The following is a 20,878-nucleotide window of genomic DNA, read 5'->3' as shown; positions in this document are numbered from 1 at the left end:
GGGAACCACCAGGGCCTCCCGGGAGGGAGAGGCGGGCGGAGGGGGAGGAGGGGGAGGCGAGGGGGATGGAGAGGGAGCCGCTGCCGAAACCGGAGCGGAGACGGGAGGAGGCGATGGTGGAAGCGAGGCGGTGGGGGGGGACGGGGGTGGGGGGGGGGTGAAGGAGGGGGTGCTGGCATCTCCTGGTCCTCAGTCGTCGCCACGGGGGTCTCCTCCTCGAGGGGAGAAAAGCTGTTCCTCACGGGAACCCAGTGAGGCTGAGACTGTGGCTGCTGCTGCAGCGGTCTCTGGGCGTGCTGCTGTGGCTGTCTCCCTCGGCGGCGCCCCTGTCCTGGCTGCCACTCTGAGGTCTCTGTGGCCTGAGCAGGTGTCCCGGAGGCAGCCTGCCGAGCCGAATCTGTGGGCGGGCCATCAGTAGCCTGCTGCTGTGGTGAGGGTCGGGGTCTCCTGCGAGGGCAGGCCTTGGCCAGATGACCGACCTGCCTGCCTGCAAATGAAGCACTGATTCGGGAGCCCCGAGAACTCCACTCTCTGATCTATCCATCCCCCCCCTATCCTAGGTAGCTGAATGACCTTAGGAAGGGAGGAGATGTCAGACACCAACACTCTGACCAAAGGTAGCCCAGCTGCTCTGGCCACCTCAAGAGTGGAGAAACCTCTCCTGAACCTTGCCTGCCCTGATGCATGTATGCCCTCTCTCTCTGCCCATCTACTCAACTCCTGCTCAAGAATAGATGGATATAATCTAGCAAATGTGTGACCGATCACGATGGTGCGATAATTCCCAGGAAGCATGGGATCCCCTGACTTGAAGATAGGCACAATCGTGGACATATTCCAAGTCTTAGGAAAACCCTCACACATGGCTCGGTTAAACATCATAGCAATAAGCTCTGCAAGCATATCTCTGGCATGAATAAAGTGCTCCGCTACCAAACCATCATGATCATATGCTCTCCCAGTCCTCATCCTGTCAATAGCTTTCCTTACCATCTCAGCAGTAAAGAAAGCACATGTCTCTGGGCATGGCTCCGATGGGTCTGGCAGGGGTGGCTGTCCTAGTGCTGTGTACAGGGATGCTGCATACTCACCCCAAATCTCTGTGGAGGTAATGGCTGGTGATGGTGAATGCTCATGGAATAGTCTCCATGCCTCGCCTGAGTCCTGACTCATAAATAACTGATACAAATCCCTCTCTAACTGAGTAAGATAAGCCCTCTTCTTCTGTTGCACTAGGCGCCGGAAGGTAATCCGTGACTGTCTGTGAGTGGTAACACCCATGAGCACCTCTCTCTGTAATCTGATCCTCATCTCTCTGCACTCCTCATCATACCAGTTGTTCTGGGGCATGTTCCCAGATCGTCTCCGTGTAGGCTGACTATGGGGATATGCCTCTGATGATGCTGCAGCATGAAGCGTCTCTATCAATATCTGAGTGAGCTCATCTAATGGCCGTCCCGGCTCCTCGGCACGTAAGCGTCTGTATATCTCATCCGTGTACATGGTGTCAGTCTCCCTTGTAAAGGTATAACGAGTGTGGAGACCTGTCCCAATGGAGCTGTGCTGAACTGAAATGTGAGAGTGAAGGACAAGATAGCATGATCCACTGCTACTCCAACCGGCCTAGTGCCTACCATAAAATCCTGAAAAGAGGGAATGAGACTGGGCTGAGCCATAACATAGTCCACTGTACTAGCACTATGCCGATGTGGAAAGCAAGTTAAACTGCCCGCTGCCGGGAATCTCTGTAGGCCATTCAGGATGGCCAATCCATGTGAAGTCCCCATGTCTATCAAATACCGCCCATACTCAGTGTGTTCCTCATCCTGTGAGAGTCTAGATAGGCCCATATCCCTAACATCAAGCTCCCTCAACATCTCCTCTGAGGTATCATAAAATACTGTCTGGTTACGGGCGGTCCTGGCATTGAAGTCCCCGAGGAGAATGATGTCACCATCCGAACTCCCAAATGTCATCATCCAAAATAGAAAAGGGAGATTGCCCTCTAGGTGATGCATACACTGATGTACTAGGAGCAAAATAGCATATAGCAATGTAGAGATATCTGCCTGTCTCTGCCCTCAGTCTAACCCACATGTACCTAGCCTGCTCATCTCTGCGGACTATATGTATCAGTGGCTGCAGCTCCTCTCTAAACAATACTGCCACTCCTCCTAAGTCCCGTCCTCTATGCTCTGAACGAGTCTCCTGTCTACAAGCTGTCTCCCATCGGTATCCACTAACATGTGGCATGGACTGTCCAGGAGCCTATGCGTCTCAGAGTAGAAGATGATGTCCCTCCCAATGAAACTATCATCAAAAGCCTCTACATCAAGGCGTAGGGATCCATTACAATTCCAAGTAGCAACTTTGAGAGAGAGAGAGAGAGAGAGAGAGAGAGAGAGAGAGAGAGAGAAATGAAATGAAATGATATATTAACGTCCTGAAAAGGCCAAAATGACCTATGAGACCAAAAAGGTTACAACAATTGGTGGATCTGATACAATGTCTGTGTAAGAAAAGCTAAAACAACTAAACAACTAACTGAAACTGAAACAACAACTATGAGGAAAAGTAAGGTACTAGGAGCTCCTAATGGATAACATCTGGGAAGGAAAACTCCAGAGAGAAAGAGAGAGAGAGAGAGAGTATTGCACGGTTCAATGATGGTTGATTGATTGATATGTTTGAAGTGATGTTCACTCACCAACAAGTACAGTGATTTTGTAGGCTTGCAGCTTTATCTTTTGACGCATACAAATAACACACACTAATAAGTGCATGCCACATGGCGCACTTATCCTATCCTCTCATGAGAGGGTGTTCACACCTTAAGAGGGTGTTCACACACACTCAGCCCAGAATTCCCAACAGTTTTGACTCCCAATGTGAAAAGAAACAGAAGGGGCTATGTAGATGCAATTTATGCAATATGCAACTAACGCAAGTTAACCCAACTACAATTAACACAACTACAAGTTAACCCAACTACAATTAACACAAAGTTAGCCAACTAGTTGACTGACTTAGTCCTCTCTTCCTATTCAAAACAGCTTCAAGAGAGAGGGAGAAGATGAAGTCATCAAGAGTAGCAGATTCAGCTGTAACAGCAGTGCTTAATGCAAATCAGTCCAAGGCTTTTGATTCAACATATTGAGAGGATGCACTTACCTAGGTTAAGATAGCTGGATTATGAATGAAAATTCAATCACTTGGCAAGGGCTTTGCCGCTGGAGGTTCTTAAGCACATCGAGTAATTCAAACGTGCTAGAATAACCCAGAGATGTGCAAAAGAGTCATTAACGTGTTTGTGAAATCCATTTCTAGATTCTTGATCGTTCATCTTTTTGTGATAGCAGGCTGCAAAACGTGCAGCACAAAGGAGCAGAAGCATTCTGGAGCGGTGGCAAAAGGTGCGATCTGTACTTTAGTGGAAACGTTCACTGAATTCTTTAAGTTGCCTACAGCCATTCCTCAAGCTGGTGATGTGTACTGGCTGCTTTTTTTTTGCAGGGACTGTCTGGCACAAGTGGTGAGTTTCTACCTTTTTTTTCTCTTGCTTAAGAACCTTAAATTGTGTCCCGAGTGTCCTCCAAAACAGCTTCTTTTCGTTTTGAAATGCTATCCCTTGAAGTATCTATTGCCTTGAATGTACTTGTATGGCTTCAAAGCTGCACACGTCTTTATAAGAGAAGGCTATGGGTGAGATCGAACCATTCAAATTTTTGAGCTCTGATGCCCTAAAGGAGAGAGGCTATGAGTTGGATGGAGGGGAATGTGCAAGGGTAGACTGTGCCATGTACCACACTGATGCAACAACACTGGCCTTTGAGAGAGTGACTGGGAATTCGGATGCAGCAAGCCAAGAAGATGAATACCAGAAGCATGCTTGTGTGGACCAGCAGCAGAGCGTCAGCATTAACAGTTTACAGCAGTGGAGAAGCTGAGCTGGACATGGGCAGGCAGGGTGCCCAGTTTGGGCAGCCCAAAATGTTGTACGTGGTTGGATGCAGTCTGATGAGCTGGCCAGATTTTTTTGGGGGGGGTTTTGGGTGGGGGAGTGGGAACAGCTGGATACATATATACAATACCGAAGATACGCTATGACAGAGCAGAAAATGGCTTCCATTGGCTTCATGCATGCACTTAGCGTTAGAGATTATAGATAACTTTTTGGTCAACACAGCAAGATGACATCAATGGATCGGTTGCCACCCTTTCCTTACCTTGGATGGTCCCATGCATAACTGAGGCAGGAGCTAAACAATGTCATTTGGGAGATCCATCCATCCAAGATAAACTTATATCTAGACCAGTTTCTCAGAATTACAGTGGATGGGTTATCCAGGTGCCTGGATACCTAGGGACTCATGTAGGGATCTCCATGGGCTTGCACAGGGTGTCATCAGTCCGACTCCACACTGAGGAATGGACATAGGTCTTATCCACGTTGAAGGATTGATAGCAAGTGTCGAGACTAAGAAGAACACCATCATACTAATAGATTAGAGGCAGTTCCACTACCTTTTTAGATAGATATTCGCCCCCCTTTGTCGTGTTGTAGTGGGGATGGATCCCCTAGGTATCAGAATAGGAATTACCCAATTTTGGTGTGGATAGGAAATATGATTAGCTATGATAATTGTCTCCATGATTTCAGGTTATCCAATTCCATGGGAGTTGGAGTTTGAGAGGTTGTTGGGTTTTTTACGACCTTGGTTTGGTTTTAATTTCGTCTTTTGTTCCATGGAGATAGTCCTGTATGAGCGGTGGCTTATGACTAGGCTGGTTCCTATATAGGTAACTATGTGGAATAATTAGACGTGTGTGAACTAGATTGTGGAGTCAATTGTCAGATGTAGTTTAGGTAACTACATGGAAAGATTAGACATGTGTAAACCAGATTATGGAGTCAATTGTCAGATGTAGTTTGAGTTTTCTCGTTTATTCCCAAGAGTGGAAATATCTTAGGAGGGGAAGTATGTTATGTACCTAACGCTAATCCTTGGGATTAGTGGCCTAATTCGGCAAGGTTAGGGGAGCCCTGGGAGGATCAGGGAAAGTAGGTTGATACGGGTGGTTAAGGTGGATAAATAGTAAAACCATACTTATTGGCTTTTTATGACTAGCTGGTTATTTATAGTGTAGTAATCACTATATTAGCTTGTCAGACCTGATAATTAGTTGTTATGGTCTTATACTTGGAACGATAGTTGATAGTTGGGTGTTCTTCCTTGATAGATTTGGTTGGGCCACTTTTTGTTTGCAGGAAATGTTGATAAAGAGATATTTTGTCACATGCACTCTAATCCAGCCCTTCTGGAGCTTCTGCGTTAGCCTCTCAACACCCCTGAAGCTTACGTTTTTGCTCTCAGCAGTCCCTGCAGTTTAACACAGCACATCAGCAGTCTTATTCAACAGTCCCAGCAGTTTAACGCAGCACCACAGTCCTTACAGCCCTTAGGCGTAGCCATCTGTACCCTAACGCAGCAGTTCTGTCCTTTCAGCCTACAGGCGCCTGCAAAGGTACCCTCTGCGTTTGAGCATAGATCACCACCAGCAGGTATTCAGGTCAGTTCAGACCTGCGTTTGCAGTTCTACAGCAGTTTACCTTGCGTATTCAGCCCTACAGCAGTGCCTCCGCCCTCTGTGCATCATCCATACATGCTACAATCATCTGGTGAAGGTAACATATCATTCATAAGCATTTTCAGCATATTACATAGCTTAGAACAGTCCACCGCAGTCCTTTTTCAACCTCAGGTGTGCAGCCCTTCCTCATGCCCTTGGGAAGAGTGCATAGGCTCGAGATCAGTTCATTGAGGTGTTTCTACAGCCGTGTACAGTTCAGCTAGGCTTCCAATCATCGGAGATCTTGCGTTTGGCTTATCTACAGTCTACAATCATTCTCTCTAAAGTAATAAAGCAAATACTATCTCGTTAACGGGATAGGGGACCCTTGAGTGGGTAATTCGGGACCCAATCTGGTGTACAGTTCTCATATCTCTCTCTCATGTCTTTAAAGTTTGAAGTATTAAAGTGGATTGCTAAACTCACGAAACTTAGGATACAGAAGACGGTGTGAGCATTTGTGTGACAGGATCTTCCAATACAAAGACTTCCGCTGCATATTACATATTTTCAGAACTACAAAATAGTATTTTAAAGCCAATTACAGTTGACAATTTTACTTTCCTTTTTTTCCTCCTATTTTCAAGTGTTCGGGGTGCCATTAGAAGTTCTTGTACAGAGACAGAGAAGCTCCAGGGCAGTACCTCAAATAGTCATCAGTTGTGTTGATTATTTAGTATCCTCAGGTATGCTTTGGTAATTGAAGTATCACTGTTGCATTTTTGGCAATCTGTTTGTTGTTAGCTCTGTGATTTTGTTGGTTTGAACACAATATGGTATACTTTTTGCAGGTCTCAACACAGAATATATTTTCAAGTCCCATGGTGATCAACAAGTTGTGCGGCATCTTCGAAATTACTTTGAAGAAGGCATGTTTTTTTTGTGTGTACACGGAGCTTTCTTTTTTCTCCCCCCTGTAATTGCCCCAAAAGGGGTTGAGCACAATCTTGGCACACACTTAAACTATTAATACTATTAAACAAGTTGAAATGGCACAAAACCAAATGAGATAGCAATCCTGAAATTTAAATGACACTGCAATAGGGCTGGAAAGGGTCATGGGATTTCTCAAGATACAAGCTTCATGGGCATCACATGCTAGATTTCCAATGACATCCATGCAATGAAAACATTTGCAAAAATGTTTTGTCAAAGTAGAGGTTGATTCCATAGCTTTTGTCGCGAAGAACTTCACTCCCCAGTCCCCAGTGTCTTGCCACAAGCGTGCTCCACTGGCATCCATACACAAGCATGTGTGTGCCATGCCAAGCCATAGAAGACCTTAATGGTCTAGCACGCGGATGTAGAGTAGGTAGAGAGAATTTATGAAAGCTCTTACCGCTGAATTTTCTGGTTTTGAGAGAAGAAATCAGCTTTTGATCAAATTGTTGGCAATAGAAATGCTCCAAAGCATTTTTAGCATGTAGATATCAAGAGAAAGCAGCTGAAAAGGACTCCCAAGGGCTGGACAGTAGTGCAGCACTCATTTGCCGCCTGTTCCAAGAGTTGGAGAAGCAAGAAACCGTGCCAAAAAATATGTGTATGGACTGGTTATGCTGAAAATTACTTTCTCTAATCTCCTCATGAAGTAGGCACCTAATTCCCATGAAGGGAGGGAGAGGATAAGCCTTTCCATATGGATAGTGGGTGGCCATTGGGCCACCTCAATAGGAGCCACACCTCTTCCATAAGTGGAGAGGGTGCCCAATAAGCTGTCCACACTCTTTTACTCACAAGAGTGCCTGATTTATAAGAGTTTGGCCGGCCGCCATCCAGTAAGTGCCCAAACTCACTTATCACATGTTTGCCCAGTCTTTAATGAAGTGTGGATGCCCAAACTCACTTATAAGTTGTCCGGCCATACTTCAATGAAGTGTGGACCTGCAAAGCAGCACAATGAGCTAAAATACAAATAAAGCTTAAACAAAGTCATACCTACCACTTGTCTATAGCCCACAAGCAAGGTCAAAATACAAATTCACGCACACGGTTGGTGTCCCTTGCTCATAAACTAGACACATAGATCTTGCAGGCAGTAAAACATTTCACGCAAAAATAGTTCCAGGCATGCAAGTATGCCATGCATAAGAATGTGTGGGTCAATTGCCCTTTCAAGCAGGCGGTCACTCCGGGCATAGATATTACATCCCCAGGTCAACTAGAATACCGTAATCTGGACATGGGCGCAAACCAAAATCCTAGCCTCTTGTATCCAGTCTACTGGCCTCTGGTGTAGACATCAGTCCCCTACCATGAGGTGCCAGTCCACATGACCCTTGGCGGAGACGTAAGTCCTTTGCCACAAGGTGTCATGTCCACACTATAGAGCCTGTCCATTGGTCGAGAAGCGGAGAGAATGCCCAACTAGTGACATCCCCCCTAGCTTTTGAATAGTTGACCGCAATTGAGAAGCTTCCAAGTATGCTTCTAGGAGTTGCGGATACTCTTGGAAGTGTATCTCATCCATCCATTTAGCATCCATGGGTGAATAGTTTTTAAACTTCACAAGGTAGCGTCTTAAAGTTTGCCACCTGCAAGGTTACGCTCCTCGTGGAACACAATGTGCTGTGGCTGTAACACTCATCCACTTCAGGTGGAGCTTCCATAACTGGCTCTTTAGGCTCTGTTCCCACATATTTGTGCAAGAGGCTTAGATGAAACACATTGTGTATGTTCCAATGATTCGGCAAGGCCAACCGAAAAGCCACTTCATTGATCTGCGCAATGACTTTGAATGGTCCATAGTACCTGGTAGAGAGCTTAGGACACATCCCCTCTTTTCCAGGCCTTCTTCTAAGTCTGACTTTCTCGAATTTCAGCAATACCCAATCATTCTCTTTAATATCCAATTGCCTTCTATGCTTATGTGTATCCTTTTCATGCTTCTGTTGAGAACGCTCAATGGCTGTCCACACTTGTGCAAAGGCAATATCAAGGTAAACATATTAAATTCTTCTAATGGGGTATTAGTCTTGGAGAGAGGGGGCTCTCTCTCCTCCTCGTAGAGACGTCGTGAAGCTATTTGTATGTGGCACCAGTAAGGGTGTTTTTTAAATGAATCAAATGGTTTTTTTAGTGGCTGACCACTTTTTGTTGCATGTTGTTTCATTGCTTCCCACTTGGTTTGGACGCAATCACGTCAAAAGCATAGAATATATTATCAAGTCCCATGGTGATGATCAAGTTGTGGAGCATCTGTGAAATTACTTTGAAGAAGGCACGTTTTTTTTTTGTGTGTACACGAAGATTCCTTTTTTCTTTTTCACACACACACATTCAAAAGAGTACCCTTCCATTATTGAAGAAAATGTACATTGAGAAAATAGGTTAAATTCTTCTAATGGTACTAGTCTTGGAGAGAGGGGGCTCTCTCTCTTGATTCTCTCAGAGGCGTTGTGAAGTTTTTTGTATGTGGCATGATTAAGGGTTTTTTTTTAAATGAATCCAATGGTTTTTTAAGTGGCCAACCACTTTTTGTTGCATGTTTTGCCCGTGATAGCTCTATAAGACAAACATGTTGTTTTATGGTGGCTCACACTCACTTATGGTGTGGATGGACAATTTATTAAATGGGCACCTTGTATTTAAAAGATTGCATACATATTGTAAGATGGGCATTCAATTTTTTAATGTGTTTTGAAATTAATGTCTCATGAGGGTGGACATTTGCGATATTTTGCACACAATTGGGGCAAGTGTGTATGCATTAGTGTGACAAGTGGCATTGCAAACCATCCCTCGACCAATGTGGCATCATGAGGATCCCGACGAATTCGTTGGCTTTGCAACATGTAGAGCATCAAATGTATGTGTAATGTTCTCAAGCCCTAGGCGCCCCCCCAAAAAAACAGTATGAATGCTTTTACTCATGAAAGTCCCAATTTAATAAATAGCCCAGCCTTTTATTATGAACTTGTCCACCCTCATAATAATGATGTGAATATGTACAAATAATCTGTTTTTAGCTTGTTTTTCACACAACGAGCCTTCGAGTCATTCCAATGACATGATGGACACATCCCGTGTAATTCAAAGCCCGAGTCTTGTTCCTAGGCGCCCAGAATGATGTCAAGGGTGCCCGAAACTTGCATGTGGATGATCTCCCATTCCCAAAGCTTGTCCAAAACTCTTTAAAATCTCATAAATCAGTAACATACAGATAAATGCCAATAAATGCCAATAAATTCTAGAAATGGTGACATCACCTCTCTCTTCGAAATAGTTGCCCTCAACTGTAAGAGGAGTAACATAAATGCCAGTAAACTTCTGTAAATTCTGGAAATGGTGACATCACCTCTCTCTTCGAAATAGTTGTCCTCAACTGTGTAAGAGGAGTCATATAATCCATAACTTCCTCGTTAATCCAAAGATCCAAGACCATCAAGTCTCCAACTTCCACAAAAAATTGGATAGAGGATTGATCACGTTGAAAGTGACCAAAACAATGTTGGAATTTTTGTGTGATCTAGCATCCATCCATAGGTGTGTATCCATGTGTTGGGACAAATTGTCTAGTTGACATTAATACCTTAGGGTATTAATGTCTTTGTATGGGTGTTTCTCTTCAATGAAAATCCTAATTTCAATAAACAATATCATACGTGCACAAAACAGATCCATATGTCCAAAAGAGTTCATAATACAATTTGTAATTCTGTAGAAATTAAATCCAAGGATCAAATCCAAAATTGTGGGTAGAATCCCAATTTCATATAAGCACGAATGCTTATAATCCAGTCACATTCAATGACAGATCCTATACCAATGCATGATCTTTCTGTGTGTCTCAACCAAAGTTGCGGGCGATTTTATACCAGTTGCCCTCCCAGTCACAAATCCATAGTAGACAACACAATGGTCAAGCTAAAACTGATCAATGTAGAATCATCTCTCAATAAGGATCTCCATTAGGAGATTCACAAGAAGCAAGAGTTTATACTTCCAATTGGCACTGTCATATACTCACTGATATCAATAAACCATAAATTTGATGTAGGCACATAGCCAACTGTATTGCTAAGAGAATCACCATAAGCTTATATTAGATACCAATGAGAAAAACATATAAATCTAGACACAATTGTGTCTCCAATATATAAAATGTTCGACGCCATCTCAATACACCATGTCTACATGGCCGATATCCTCCAGACACCATGAGCACATGTGTACATGGCTTGGAATCAATACAAGAAGTTGACTCCACGGCACAACACCTTGAGCCTTGTGCTGTTGCACTCAGAAGAATGACACCATGGGCCTTTGTGGTGTCTTGTGCTGTTGCACCAAGAAAGGTGACACCACGTTGTTGCTCGAAGAAAGGTGACACTATGGGTTGTTGCTCTATGTCCAAAACATCTAGAGAACTTTGCGGATCCTACTTAAAGTTCTAGATCATCCTACCATGTCTTTAGCTTCATGTGGGTTGTGGCTATGTGTCCAGAACATCTAGAGATCTCTGCGGATCTTGTCTAGATCATCCTGCCATGTCTTTGGCTTCATATGGGCCTTGTCCACATGATCCCTACACATGCTTAGGATGCTCTCGATTTCTCCATTAATGTCAACTGCCATCTTATACACCTTGTGCCAGATCTCCATTTGGGCTGTGCCATGGAGTTTTGCACTCCAAAAGAGAGAACAAATATAATATTGCTTCCATAAATCCAATACGTTTTCCAATAAAAAGGAGTCATATGGCATAAACATAATTCATCTCAGTAAAGGGAGCCATAAGTCCATGTTTCCAACATATAAGTCCATTTCAAGGTTCACACCCACTATATATCAAGTAAAATCCAATATATTTTCTTAAGAATATATATTCATAAAGCCCAAGAATTCCAATTATAACCATATATATGCATGTGCCATATTGTCATATATATATAGATCCTTGAGCAAAGTCTTCTCCATAAACATAGTCTATCAAATCCCATCCAAGGGAGTCGTAAGAAACCATCTAAAAACCATAGAATCAATCTGCCATAGATAAGGTCATTGATACCATATAGAAGTCATATTAACCAACGCTTTCCTGTTGAAACACATTCAAGAAAAACATACCACTTTCTCCTCATGAAGGTACGAAGGTAAGGTATCCACAAAACCAATGCAACAATCTTATAGACTATAGAAGAAAAATAACAAGACATTGCAATCTTGCAAAACTCAAATTATACTTAGCTTGGCTCCATTATGGTTGAGTCTGCCTTGCATCTCCGGAGGTTTGACAGAAACTCAGTACGAAGGCCTTTGTGTGAATATATACTCTTATGTGTGTGTGTGTGAGAGAGAGAGAGAGAGATGAAATGAAATGAAATGAATATATACTCTTATGTGTGTGTGTGTGTGTGAGAGGGAGTATCTTGATACATAGTTCTACACCCACTATTGGGCACTGATGACGTTAGTGGGGATGTCATAGTATCTAGTCCATACTCTGCATAATGGAGTTGATAGTTATATAGTCTTGAGGGTTGATTACCATGAGTATATAACATGCACGTTCCTAAAAGGTGAATCTGGGTATGTTCCTGGATTCATTTAGGTATATATATACTTAGCTTTTTATGTTGGTCGGAGTAGAATCTCCCTTGTTCCTTAAATACAAAGAGGAGGTCCTTTTGTTGAAGCCAAATATCCTAAGATTCAAAGCTGGGTTTCTCCCATAGTTGGTCCTTTCTCATGAGCAAGAAGCCGTATGATTCTCAAACCGGGCTTGTGGATAACTTCGTCTCCCAAACTTTGGTAGATGCTTGGCTAGTGGGTTGGTAAGCCTTTGGCTCATCTCGTCTAGACTTGTTGGCTTGCTTGGTATATGCTTCTTGTGCTTTGGTTAGGCGCTCCTTCATAATCTTTGAGAATGTCTCTGTGGTCTTGTTGGCCTCCAATGAATGCGACACCATCCTCATAAGAAGAGATGAGAAATGGTGACCAAATGTTGCCGCATATATGGAGTCTTGCCAATACACTACAATTTAATCCCAAAGTTATCAAACAATGCTTTCCAAAAAGGAGAAGTAAACTTGGGATCTCTATCTGAAGTAATTGTTGATACCAAAGGCGGATGAGCAAGTGAGCAATGTCTAATGTTGTGACCGTATGCTTGCACAGAATGAGCATGCAAAACTTACTGAACCGGTCAACAATGGTCAAATACTGTGTATTCTTGGTTCCCATAGCTGTTGGAAGAGGACCTACAAAGTCCATGTTGGTGTCCTGAAAAGGCCCCTTGAGTATAGGCAAAGGCTGTAGTAACCGAGCATACTTCGACCTTCGCTTTTTGGAAAATATGACATGTGTGGACACTCGTATTGATAGACATCTCTTCTCATCTTTGTCCAATAGAATAGCTGTTGGAAGAGGACCTGCAAAGCCCATGTCGATGTCCTGAAAAGGTCCCTTGAGAATAGGCAAACGCTGTATGAATGCGGCCTGCTTCGAGTGTGGAACCCTCACTTTTTGGAAAATTTGACATGTGTGGACATCCGTATTGATAGACATCTCTTCTCATCTTTGGCCAATAGAATAAACTCTAAGGTACTGTTGATACCCCGATGACCCCCAATAAGAGAATAATGAGCATCATGAAGTGCCTGTCTTTTCTCCCTTAGTACTCGTAGCCGGTTTTTGTAGAATAACCAGCCATCTAGGTCTGTATAATGACTCGATTCTGAACTGAGGGCCAAAATGTACAGAGTCTTGAATTCTACCGAATTCGCAGACTGTGCATCTCATTCATCCACATCCATCCAATCGTTCACATGTACGACTACTCACATCTATCCATACATTCATATCTATCACTTCACATCTAACTAAATCTTTTCCTTGAATTCCTGGCACAATCGACCCTTGTAAAGTCTAAGTGGTTGACTTATGACTAAGAGCATCGGCAACAGGGTTATTCTTGCCAGGGATATATTTAATCATACATCCAAATTGTTGGAAGATTTGACTCTAGTTGACTTGCCTCTCACTCCATTGGACACTAGGCATGGTTTGCAACCATTTAAGTGCCTGATGATCAGTCTTCATTGTGAATTCCCTCCCATAAAGGAAAGGTTTCCAATGCTTGAGAGCTGTGATCACTCCTAAAAGCTCTTTGTTATACACCAAATAATTCTTCTTGGTGTCATTTAGCTTGCAGCTGTAATAAGCCACTGGTCTATCTTCTTGCTGGGAAACGACGTTGATGGCAAGGTTGCTAGCCTCGAATGGGTTATCCCATGATGCCAGCTTGAGAAGCGTTGCTTCTGAGGCCACTTTTTGTAATGCATGGGAGGTCTCAAGAGCTTTGCCCATAAAACAGACACTTTCTGGTGATGCGTCCTTACGCGTTTAAGTAGATCTGTAAGAGATGCGGTAAGGTCAGAAAATTTGTTCGTGTGGGTGCTGTAGGCTTGGCAAAGACACACAAATGATGATTTCTTGAGCAGTCTTGGGTACATACCAATCCAGTATGGCGTGTACCTTGTCGAAGTCCAAGTGACGAATACCAGACTCACTGATCACGTATCCCAGATAATGGACCTCTAAGAGGCCAAATGCGCTCTTTTTCTCGTTAATGTAGAGCTCATTGTCTCACACAAAAGTTGCAAGAGCTTCTCCACATCCCGCTCATGTTGCACTACAGTGGCTGAAAAGATTATTATATCATCTAAGAAGATGAATATGCACTTTCTAGTTAGCTCAATGAATACTTGAGACATCATCTTATTGAACGTCGTCGGTGCATTGGTGAGACTAAATGGCGTCACTACGAACTCGTTATGGCCACACTCGGTCTGGAAAGTCGTCTTTGGAATGTCAACTGTAAAAATGCAAACTTGGTGATAGCCACTCTTGAGGTCTATTTTTGAACAATATTTAGCATCGGTAAGACGCACTAGAACGTACTCTATTCCAGGCATTGGGAACTTATTCTTGATTGTGAGTTTAGTATTTGTAATCCACACATAAACGTGTAGTCTTATCTTTCTTTTGCACGAATAAGATGGGTGTAGCGAACGATGAGGATGATGGGCGGATATATCCAGCCCGGAGTATTTGAGATATATCCAGGCCGGGGTATTTGAGATAATTGTTGTTCTAGTTTGCGTTTCAATGCCTTAGAAAGGCGATAGGAAACTTAGTGTGTGTCTTTTCCCGGGGACCAACTCAATGCGATGATTCTCAAGATGAATGGGTGGGAGGTCATCTCTTAACATGATGTCTTGGAACTTTGGAAGGAGATCTGCCAACTTCTTTTCTAAGGGTGTTGCTGGTTGAAAAGCAGACTGTTGGGCATGGACATAAATCAATGCACACTTAGCTCCTTTTCTGAGAGTTCGCTAGGCTTGGACACGTGAAATGAGTGGGATTCCTTGAATGCTCGTGTCCCCACGAATTATGACGGGCTTAGGTAAATTGTCAACTATTGTGAAATTGTCCTGCTAGCAATCAAGAAATGGGCGCATGCTCTTGGAACCACTTGATGCTGAGAATCATGTCACACTCGAGAAGTCGTGAAACAATGAAATCTTGCTTGAATGTGGCCTTTTGAACACTAAACTCAAAGTGTTGAGCTTTATGAGTAATGTGTGTGTGGAGACCAGGTGTGAATCCGTCCACGACTAAATTATGAGACATTAATGTACAACTCATCTTTGTAGCCAACTATAGAGAGATGGCGTCCTTAGAGCTGCCCATGTTGAATAGGACAATGAACCATTGTCCCCTTGTTTTTGTAAGGACAGATGACAGTTTTCGTATGCTCTTTAGCGTCACCCTCCTACTTATCATCAAATACCACTGGGGGTACTAGATTCAAAGAGGGTAATAGCTGAACGTCATTCATGTTTGAAGGTGGAGCAGTGGGTGTAGCTTCAACGGCGGCTACTGTAGCTCGCGGCGGGTGCCCGGGGGACTAAGGCCTTTGACACACTTGTTGATACCATCAATGCATGTTAAAACACTTAAACATGGCCACATCATGGCCACAGCCTTAACACATATCCATCATCACTTTGCATAAAACATAAAGCTGGACAAAACATCCACAAATGCTGAAAATGGAGCTTGCACGTGTGACACCGCATAGAGGCCGGAATGGGCCGACCCCCCCCTTGGAGTATTTTATTACCCAAGGAGAATAATATCATGTACAAGCTTTGAGGGCCTTACTCTCCCCACGGGAGATGCCGGATTATCCCTATACAAATGCCATAACACAGCCCAACACAAGGCTACCAAGCCGGAACATAGGCTGTAGAAATGCCGAGCCAACAATATAATCCATATACCTCCGTGTGGGTACTGATTCTTCCCCAACAAAAACCACGAGTCTTCATGCAATAGAGCTGGTACAGCAAGTACAACTCTCCATTCAACTGGTACAGCAGGTACATGTAGGCATATGCTCACTTATGGTAGTGCTATGTGTGAACAGGGCTTAACCAAGGGCACTTTTTCCCATGTGGTTTTTCCCCTTGGACATCAAGTGTGAAAGGACACTCTAACATATAATATTTTGTACTTCTATATTATATGGATGTGGCACACATGCAAGCGTTGACTTGCATTTTGTGGATACCACACTTTTGGCTCTCTCTCTCTCTCTCTCTCTCTCTCTCTCATTTCTGTGTGTGAGCTTCGCTACCTTGCACCTAACCCTAATGTGCAGGTTTGTGTGTGTGAGTGTGTGAGTCCAACACCCAACATTTGGTATCAGAGCTGGGAGCTGGGAGCTGGCCCTGATATTCTACTGCTGGAAAAATTCCTGTGAAATTCCGTCCACAGGCTGCCAAATTCCGTCGCCTGCGTTTTTCCGTCCGTCAGATTCCGTCATTGCTCCGCCGTCCGGCCGCCAGAAACGGGCGGCACCTCCTCTGCAGCCGGCGACCCACCACCGGCGCTGACCAGCTCCGTCACGCTTCCGGCCACCCTGGCCGCCGTCAGCGCTCCAGCCGTCGACCACGTCCGGCGTCTCCATCTGCTCCCGTCCGCCGTCTCCGTTCCAGTCGCCGCCCTGCGCTCCGTCACAGCAGCCGCTGGCTGACGTCTCCGTTCAGGCCATCTCGACCCGCTGGCTCGCTCGCTCGCCGGTCCTGCTCTGTCTCGACCAGCACGCCGTCTCCTCGCAACTACTGTCGCGTACCGGCCGTCTTCGCCCGTTCCAGGCCCTTCATGCTGGCCTACAGTTGCTGCCTCCGCCTACCACGTCGCTAGCGACTCCAGCTCGCCTAGCCGACTCCAGCACGCTTGCTCGCCTAGCCGACTCCAGCGCACGTCTGCTGAGCGTCCGCTTCTGGTACACCCAACATTTGGTATCACCTGCAACGACTCCCTTCAACACCTAACATTTGCATTGACTCCCTCCAACGCCTTCACCGGCAACGACTCTCTTAAACAAGGTCTTTCCGACTGCCCAGGTACCTTTGTTTCAGCAAACAAAAAAAAAGAAAAAAGAAAACAAAGGAAGATTTGAAAGCTTGCAGGTGGTGGATTCAGGCAAATTGGGGGATTTCTCAATTTCAGGACAAATTGATAAAATTGGGCATGTTGCTTTGCTTGCAATTTGGGGGGTTTTTGAAATTGAGGTCAAAATCAGCAAATTGAAACTCTCTCATTTGCAGAAATTTGGGGGTTTTCAAAATTGAGGTCAACATTGGCAAATTGAACCTCTTACATTTGCAGAAATTTGGGGCTTTTGTGAAAATTGGCCAATCAGATGCACATTGAAGCGATTGGAGTGCATACAAATTGGGGATTTTCTGATTGGAGCATGTAATTGGGCATTACAGCTGCAATTTGTCGCGTATGTATACACATTGTGTGTAATTGGACAATTTGGTGCAGGTTTACACTTGCTTTGGTTTGCAGGCATACATTTGCATAGGACATTTGGTTGCCTGGCAGTGCACATTGGTGCTTGGTTTGCTTGCAGATATATTTTGTTGACATGGCACAGAATGCTACAGATGTATTTGGTGTGCTCACCCAAGAGGACAAGCTGGATGGATCTAACTACTCCCTTTGGAGTTTCATGATCCGTAATTTGCTTGTAGCCAAAGGGCTTTGGGGCATCGTGTGTGGTGATGACACACGCCCACTTACCATACAGCCAGCCACGCCTCAAAGGGGAGGTGCTCAAAGAGCTCTTGATGTAGATCCTGCTCCCACACAAGAGCAGAAGAGATGGGACTCTAGAGATGCACAGGCCATGTCATTGATAGCCCTTTCAGTGAAAAGGACTATTATTCCACACATTCGTTCATGCAAGACTTCGAAGCTTGCATGGGACACATTGGAAGCAATGTATCAGGTACGCAACAAGGCAAGAGTTGCCTACTTGAAGAGGCAATTGGATCTTCTTTCTATGGATGAGGGTGACTCCATGGCAGATCATCTCACTAAAGTGAAAGATTTGCAGGAACAATTGCTAAACATTGATGAGGTTATCCCAGACAGACAAATGGTCACCAACACTCTTCATTCTTTACCGCCTTCCTACTTGGGCTCACACACCTCTCTCAACCTCTCAATGAGAGGAGGTGGTGATCCCATCACTTTTGAAGAGCTCGTGGGTTTACTCTTGCTGGAAGAGCAAACAAGAGCAAACTTATCGAGCAACCGTGGTGGAGAAAAGGCATTTACAGCCAAGGATAAGGGTAAAGCAAAGAGCTTTAAGCATGGGGGACAACAGTCTAGCAAGGCTGGTCATGGACAGCCCTCTTCTAGTGGTGAAAAGTCTAACAAAGGGGATGCAAACAAGCCCAAAAAGAACGGCAAATGTCACTACTGCCATAAGCCTGGACACTACATCAGTGAATGTAGGAAGCGGATTGCAAAAGAGAAAAAGAAAGAAGCAGGCAATGCAGTAGCAGACTCTTCGGATGACAAAGCACAGCAATCAGCTAATGTAATCCAGGAAGAGTACACTTTTTTGGTCACATGCACTAGTGACACACCAGGTGCTTCAGACACTGATATGTCTTGCATTGCATCTGACAGACAGAATGCATCATGGTATTTTGATAGTGGTGCTTCGAGTCACATCACTTCATGCAAAGATGTATTTCAGCACTTGGTTTATGCTTCAAATGGCCGCACTGTATCATGTGCAGATCATACCACATATCCAGTAAAGGGAATTGGTAATGTCATACTTATTGCAGCCGATGGTGCCAATATATGTATGAAAAATGTATTGTATGTTCCAGGAATAAAGAAAAATCTGCTCTCTGTCTCAGCCATAAACGACCAAGGTTTAAAAGTTGAATTTGAAGATGGAAAGTGTTTGGTAAAAGACCCATCAAAGGGTTATGAAATAGTCACTTCTGGAACACGATACAAAGGCTTGTATAAGCTGGACAGCTATGACAAGCGCACTTATGATGCAAATACAGTGGCTGCCCACACTCCTGCTATGCATGATGCAGAGCTATGGCATGCTCGTTTTGGGCATGTAAATTTTCAGAGTTTGATGCTTTTGTAGAAGCATCATATGGTTGATAATATGCTGCCTCTTGAGTCTCCACCAAGACATGTATGTGAGGGGTGTATTTTGGGAAAGATGCAACGAAAACCATTCCCCAAAGATGGAGCTGTTAGAGCTGAAAGTAAATTACAGCTCATACATAGTGATGTATGTGGTCCAATGCGGACACCATCCATAGGGGGGCATCTTTACTTTGTCACATTCATTGATGACTACTCCAGGTTTGCTTGGGCTTACCCTTTGAAAGCAAAAGCAGATGTGTTTACATGCTTTTGACACTTTGTAGCAATGGCTGAAAATATGTGTGCATGTAAAGTCCAAACACTTCGCTCAGATAGAGGTGGAGAATACATGTCAAATGCATTCAAGGATTATATGCTTCAAAAGGGCATCCAACACCAATGTACTGTGCCTTATACACCGCAGCAGAATGGTGTAGCTGAAAGGAAAAATAGATCTCTCATGGAGATGGCAAGATGCATGGTGAAAGCACAAAAGTTGCCTCACAAATTTTGGATGGAAGCTATAATGTGTGCAACTCATGTGTTGAACAGGTGTCCAACAAAAGCTTTGAAAACCATAACACCATTTGAGGCTTGGTATAGCCGAAAGCCAACAGTGGATTATATGCGTACATTTGGGTGTTTGGCATATGCACATGTGCCAGAACAACTCCGAACAAAGCTAGATGACAAAGCGATTAAATGCATTTTTGTGGGCTAGAGCAATGAAAGCAAAGGATACCGTCTTTATAATCCAACTACACGAAGGATTTTTGTGAGTAGAGATGTGGTATTTGCTGAAAATTCAGAACAGCCCATGGTCAGCTTATATAAAAGCAATGATACAGGCATACAGGACATGTTTGATGGACTTTTACCCATTGCAATTAGGGGGGATTCAGATCAGCCAGCCCCTACACAAGAAAATAAACATGTAGAACATGTGGACCAGCCAGCCATTCAGCCCCCTTCTGTGGAAGAAGTGGAAGATCTTGTCAGGGAAGAGCAAACAGCCATAGACATAGCCAAGTCAGTGCCAAGATGGTTGCTGAAAACTTTGCAAGAAAGCAAACTTGCAGCTCCACTCACAGGTAAAACAAGGGCTAGTTCCAGCCATGCTTTGAATGTACATCGTGGGGAGTCTGCATTCGCAATGGGTGGTCTCTTTGATTCAGAAGAGCCTTCTTCTTATGAAGAAGCACATAAGAATGAGCATTGGTTGCAAGCTATGCAAGCTGAAATTTCTTCTATCATGAAGAATAATACATGGGATCTTGTGGAATTGCCTAAAGGCAAGCATGTAATTGGAACAAAGTGGGTGTACAAAGTCAAAAGAAAGTCTGATGGTACTATTGATAGGTACAAAGCAAGACTTGTGGCTAAAGGCTACTCCCAGAAAAAGGGAATAGATTATGAAGAGACTTTTGCTCCTACTTCGAGAATGACCACAATAAGATCTGTGATTGCATTGGCTGCCCATAAAGGATGGAAAGTGCATCAATTGGACATCAAAACTGCATTCTTAAATGGGGATTTATAGGAGGAAGTATATGTAAATCAGCCCATTGGTTTTGTAGTTCCTGGTGAGGAACATAAAGTATGCAGGTTGCACAAAGCATTGTATGGGTTAAAGCAAGCTCCAAGAGCTTGGTATGATAAGATACATGCTCATCTAACCAGCCAAGGTTATGAGAATAGTCCAACTGAAAGCACATTATATGTGAAGAAAACCAATGCCGATATTCTCATAGTCATCTTGTAT

The 20,878-nt window shown here is 44.0% G+C and overlaps 1 protein-coding gene across 2 annotated transcripts in view; it reads left to right on the top strand.

Moving 5' to 3' along the window:
- LOC147638386 (putative Rho GTPase-activating protein At5g61530) overlaps positions 1–20,878 on the top strand; it is a 92,392-nt gene that overhangs the window by 61,088 nt on the left and 10,426 nt on the right. Inside the window, exons 4-7 of one of the 2 annotated variants that reach the window (XM_086798315.1) lie at positions 3,360–3,413; positions 3,514–3,532; positions 6,219–6,317; positions 6,423–6,500. In XM_086798315.1, coding sequence (XP_086654441.1) covers positions 3,360–3,413; positions 3,514–3,532; positions 6,219–6,317; positions 6,423–6,500 — 250 coding nt within the window. Of the gene's footprint in view, positions 1–3,356; positions 3,414–3,513; positions 3,533–6,218; positions 6,318–6,422; positions 6,501–20,878 lie in introns of both variants that reach the window. The other variant, XM_086798314.1, reaches the window with a different exon arrangement.

Source organism: Cibotium barometz, chromosome 5, assembly GCF_041138505.1.
Source record: "Cibotium barometz isolate CiBa-2024 chromosome 5, ASM4113850v1, whole genome shotgun sequence".
NCBI classification, from domain to species: Eukaryota; Viridiplantae; Streptophyta; class Polypodiopsida; order Cyatheales; family Cibotiaceae; genus Cibotium; species Cibotium barometz.
This window is presented reverse-complemented; position numbering and strand designations above follow the sequence as displayed.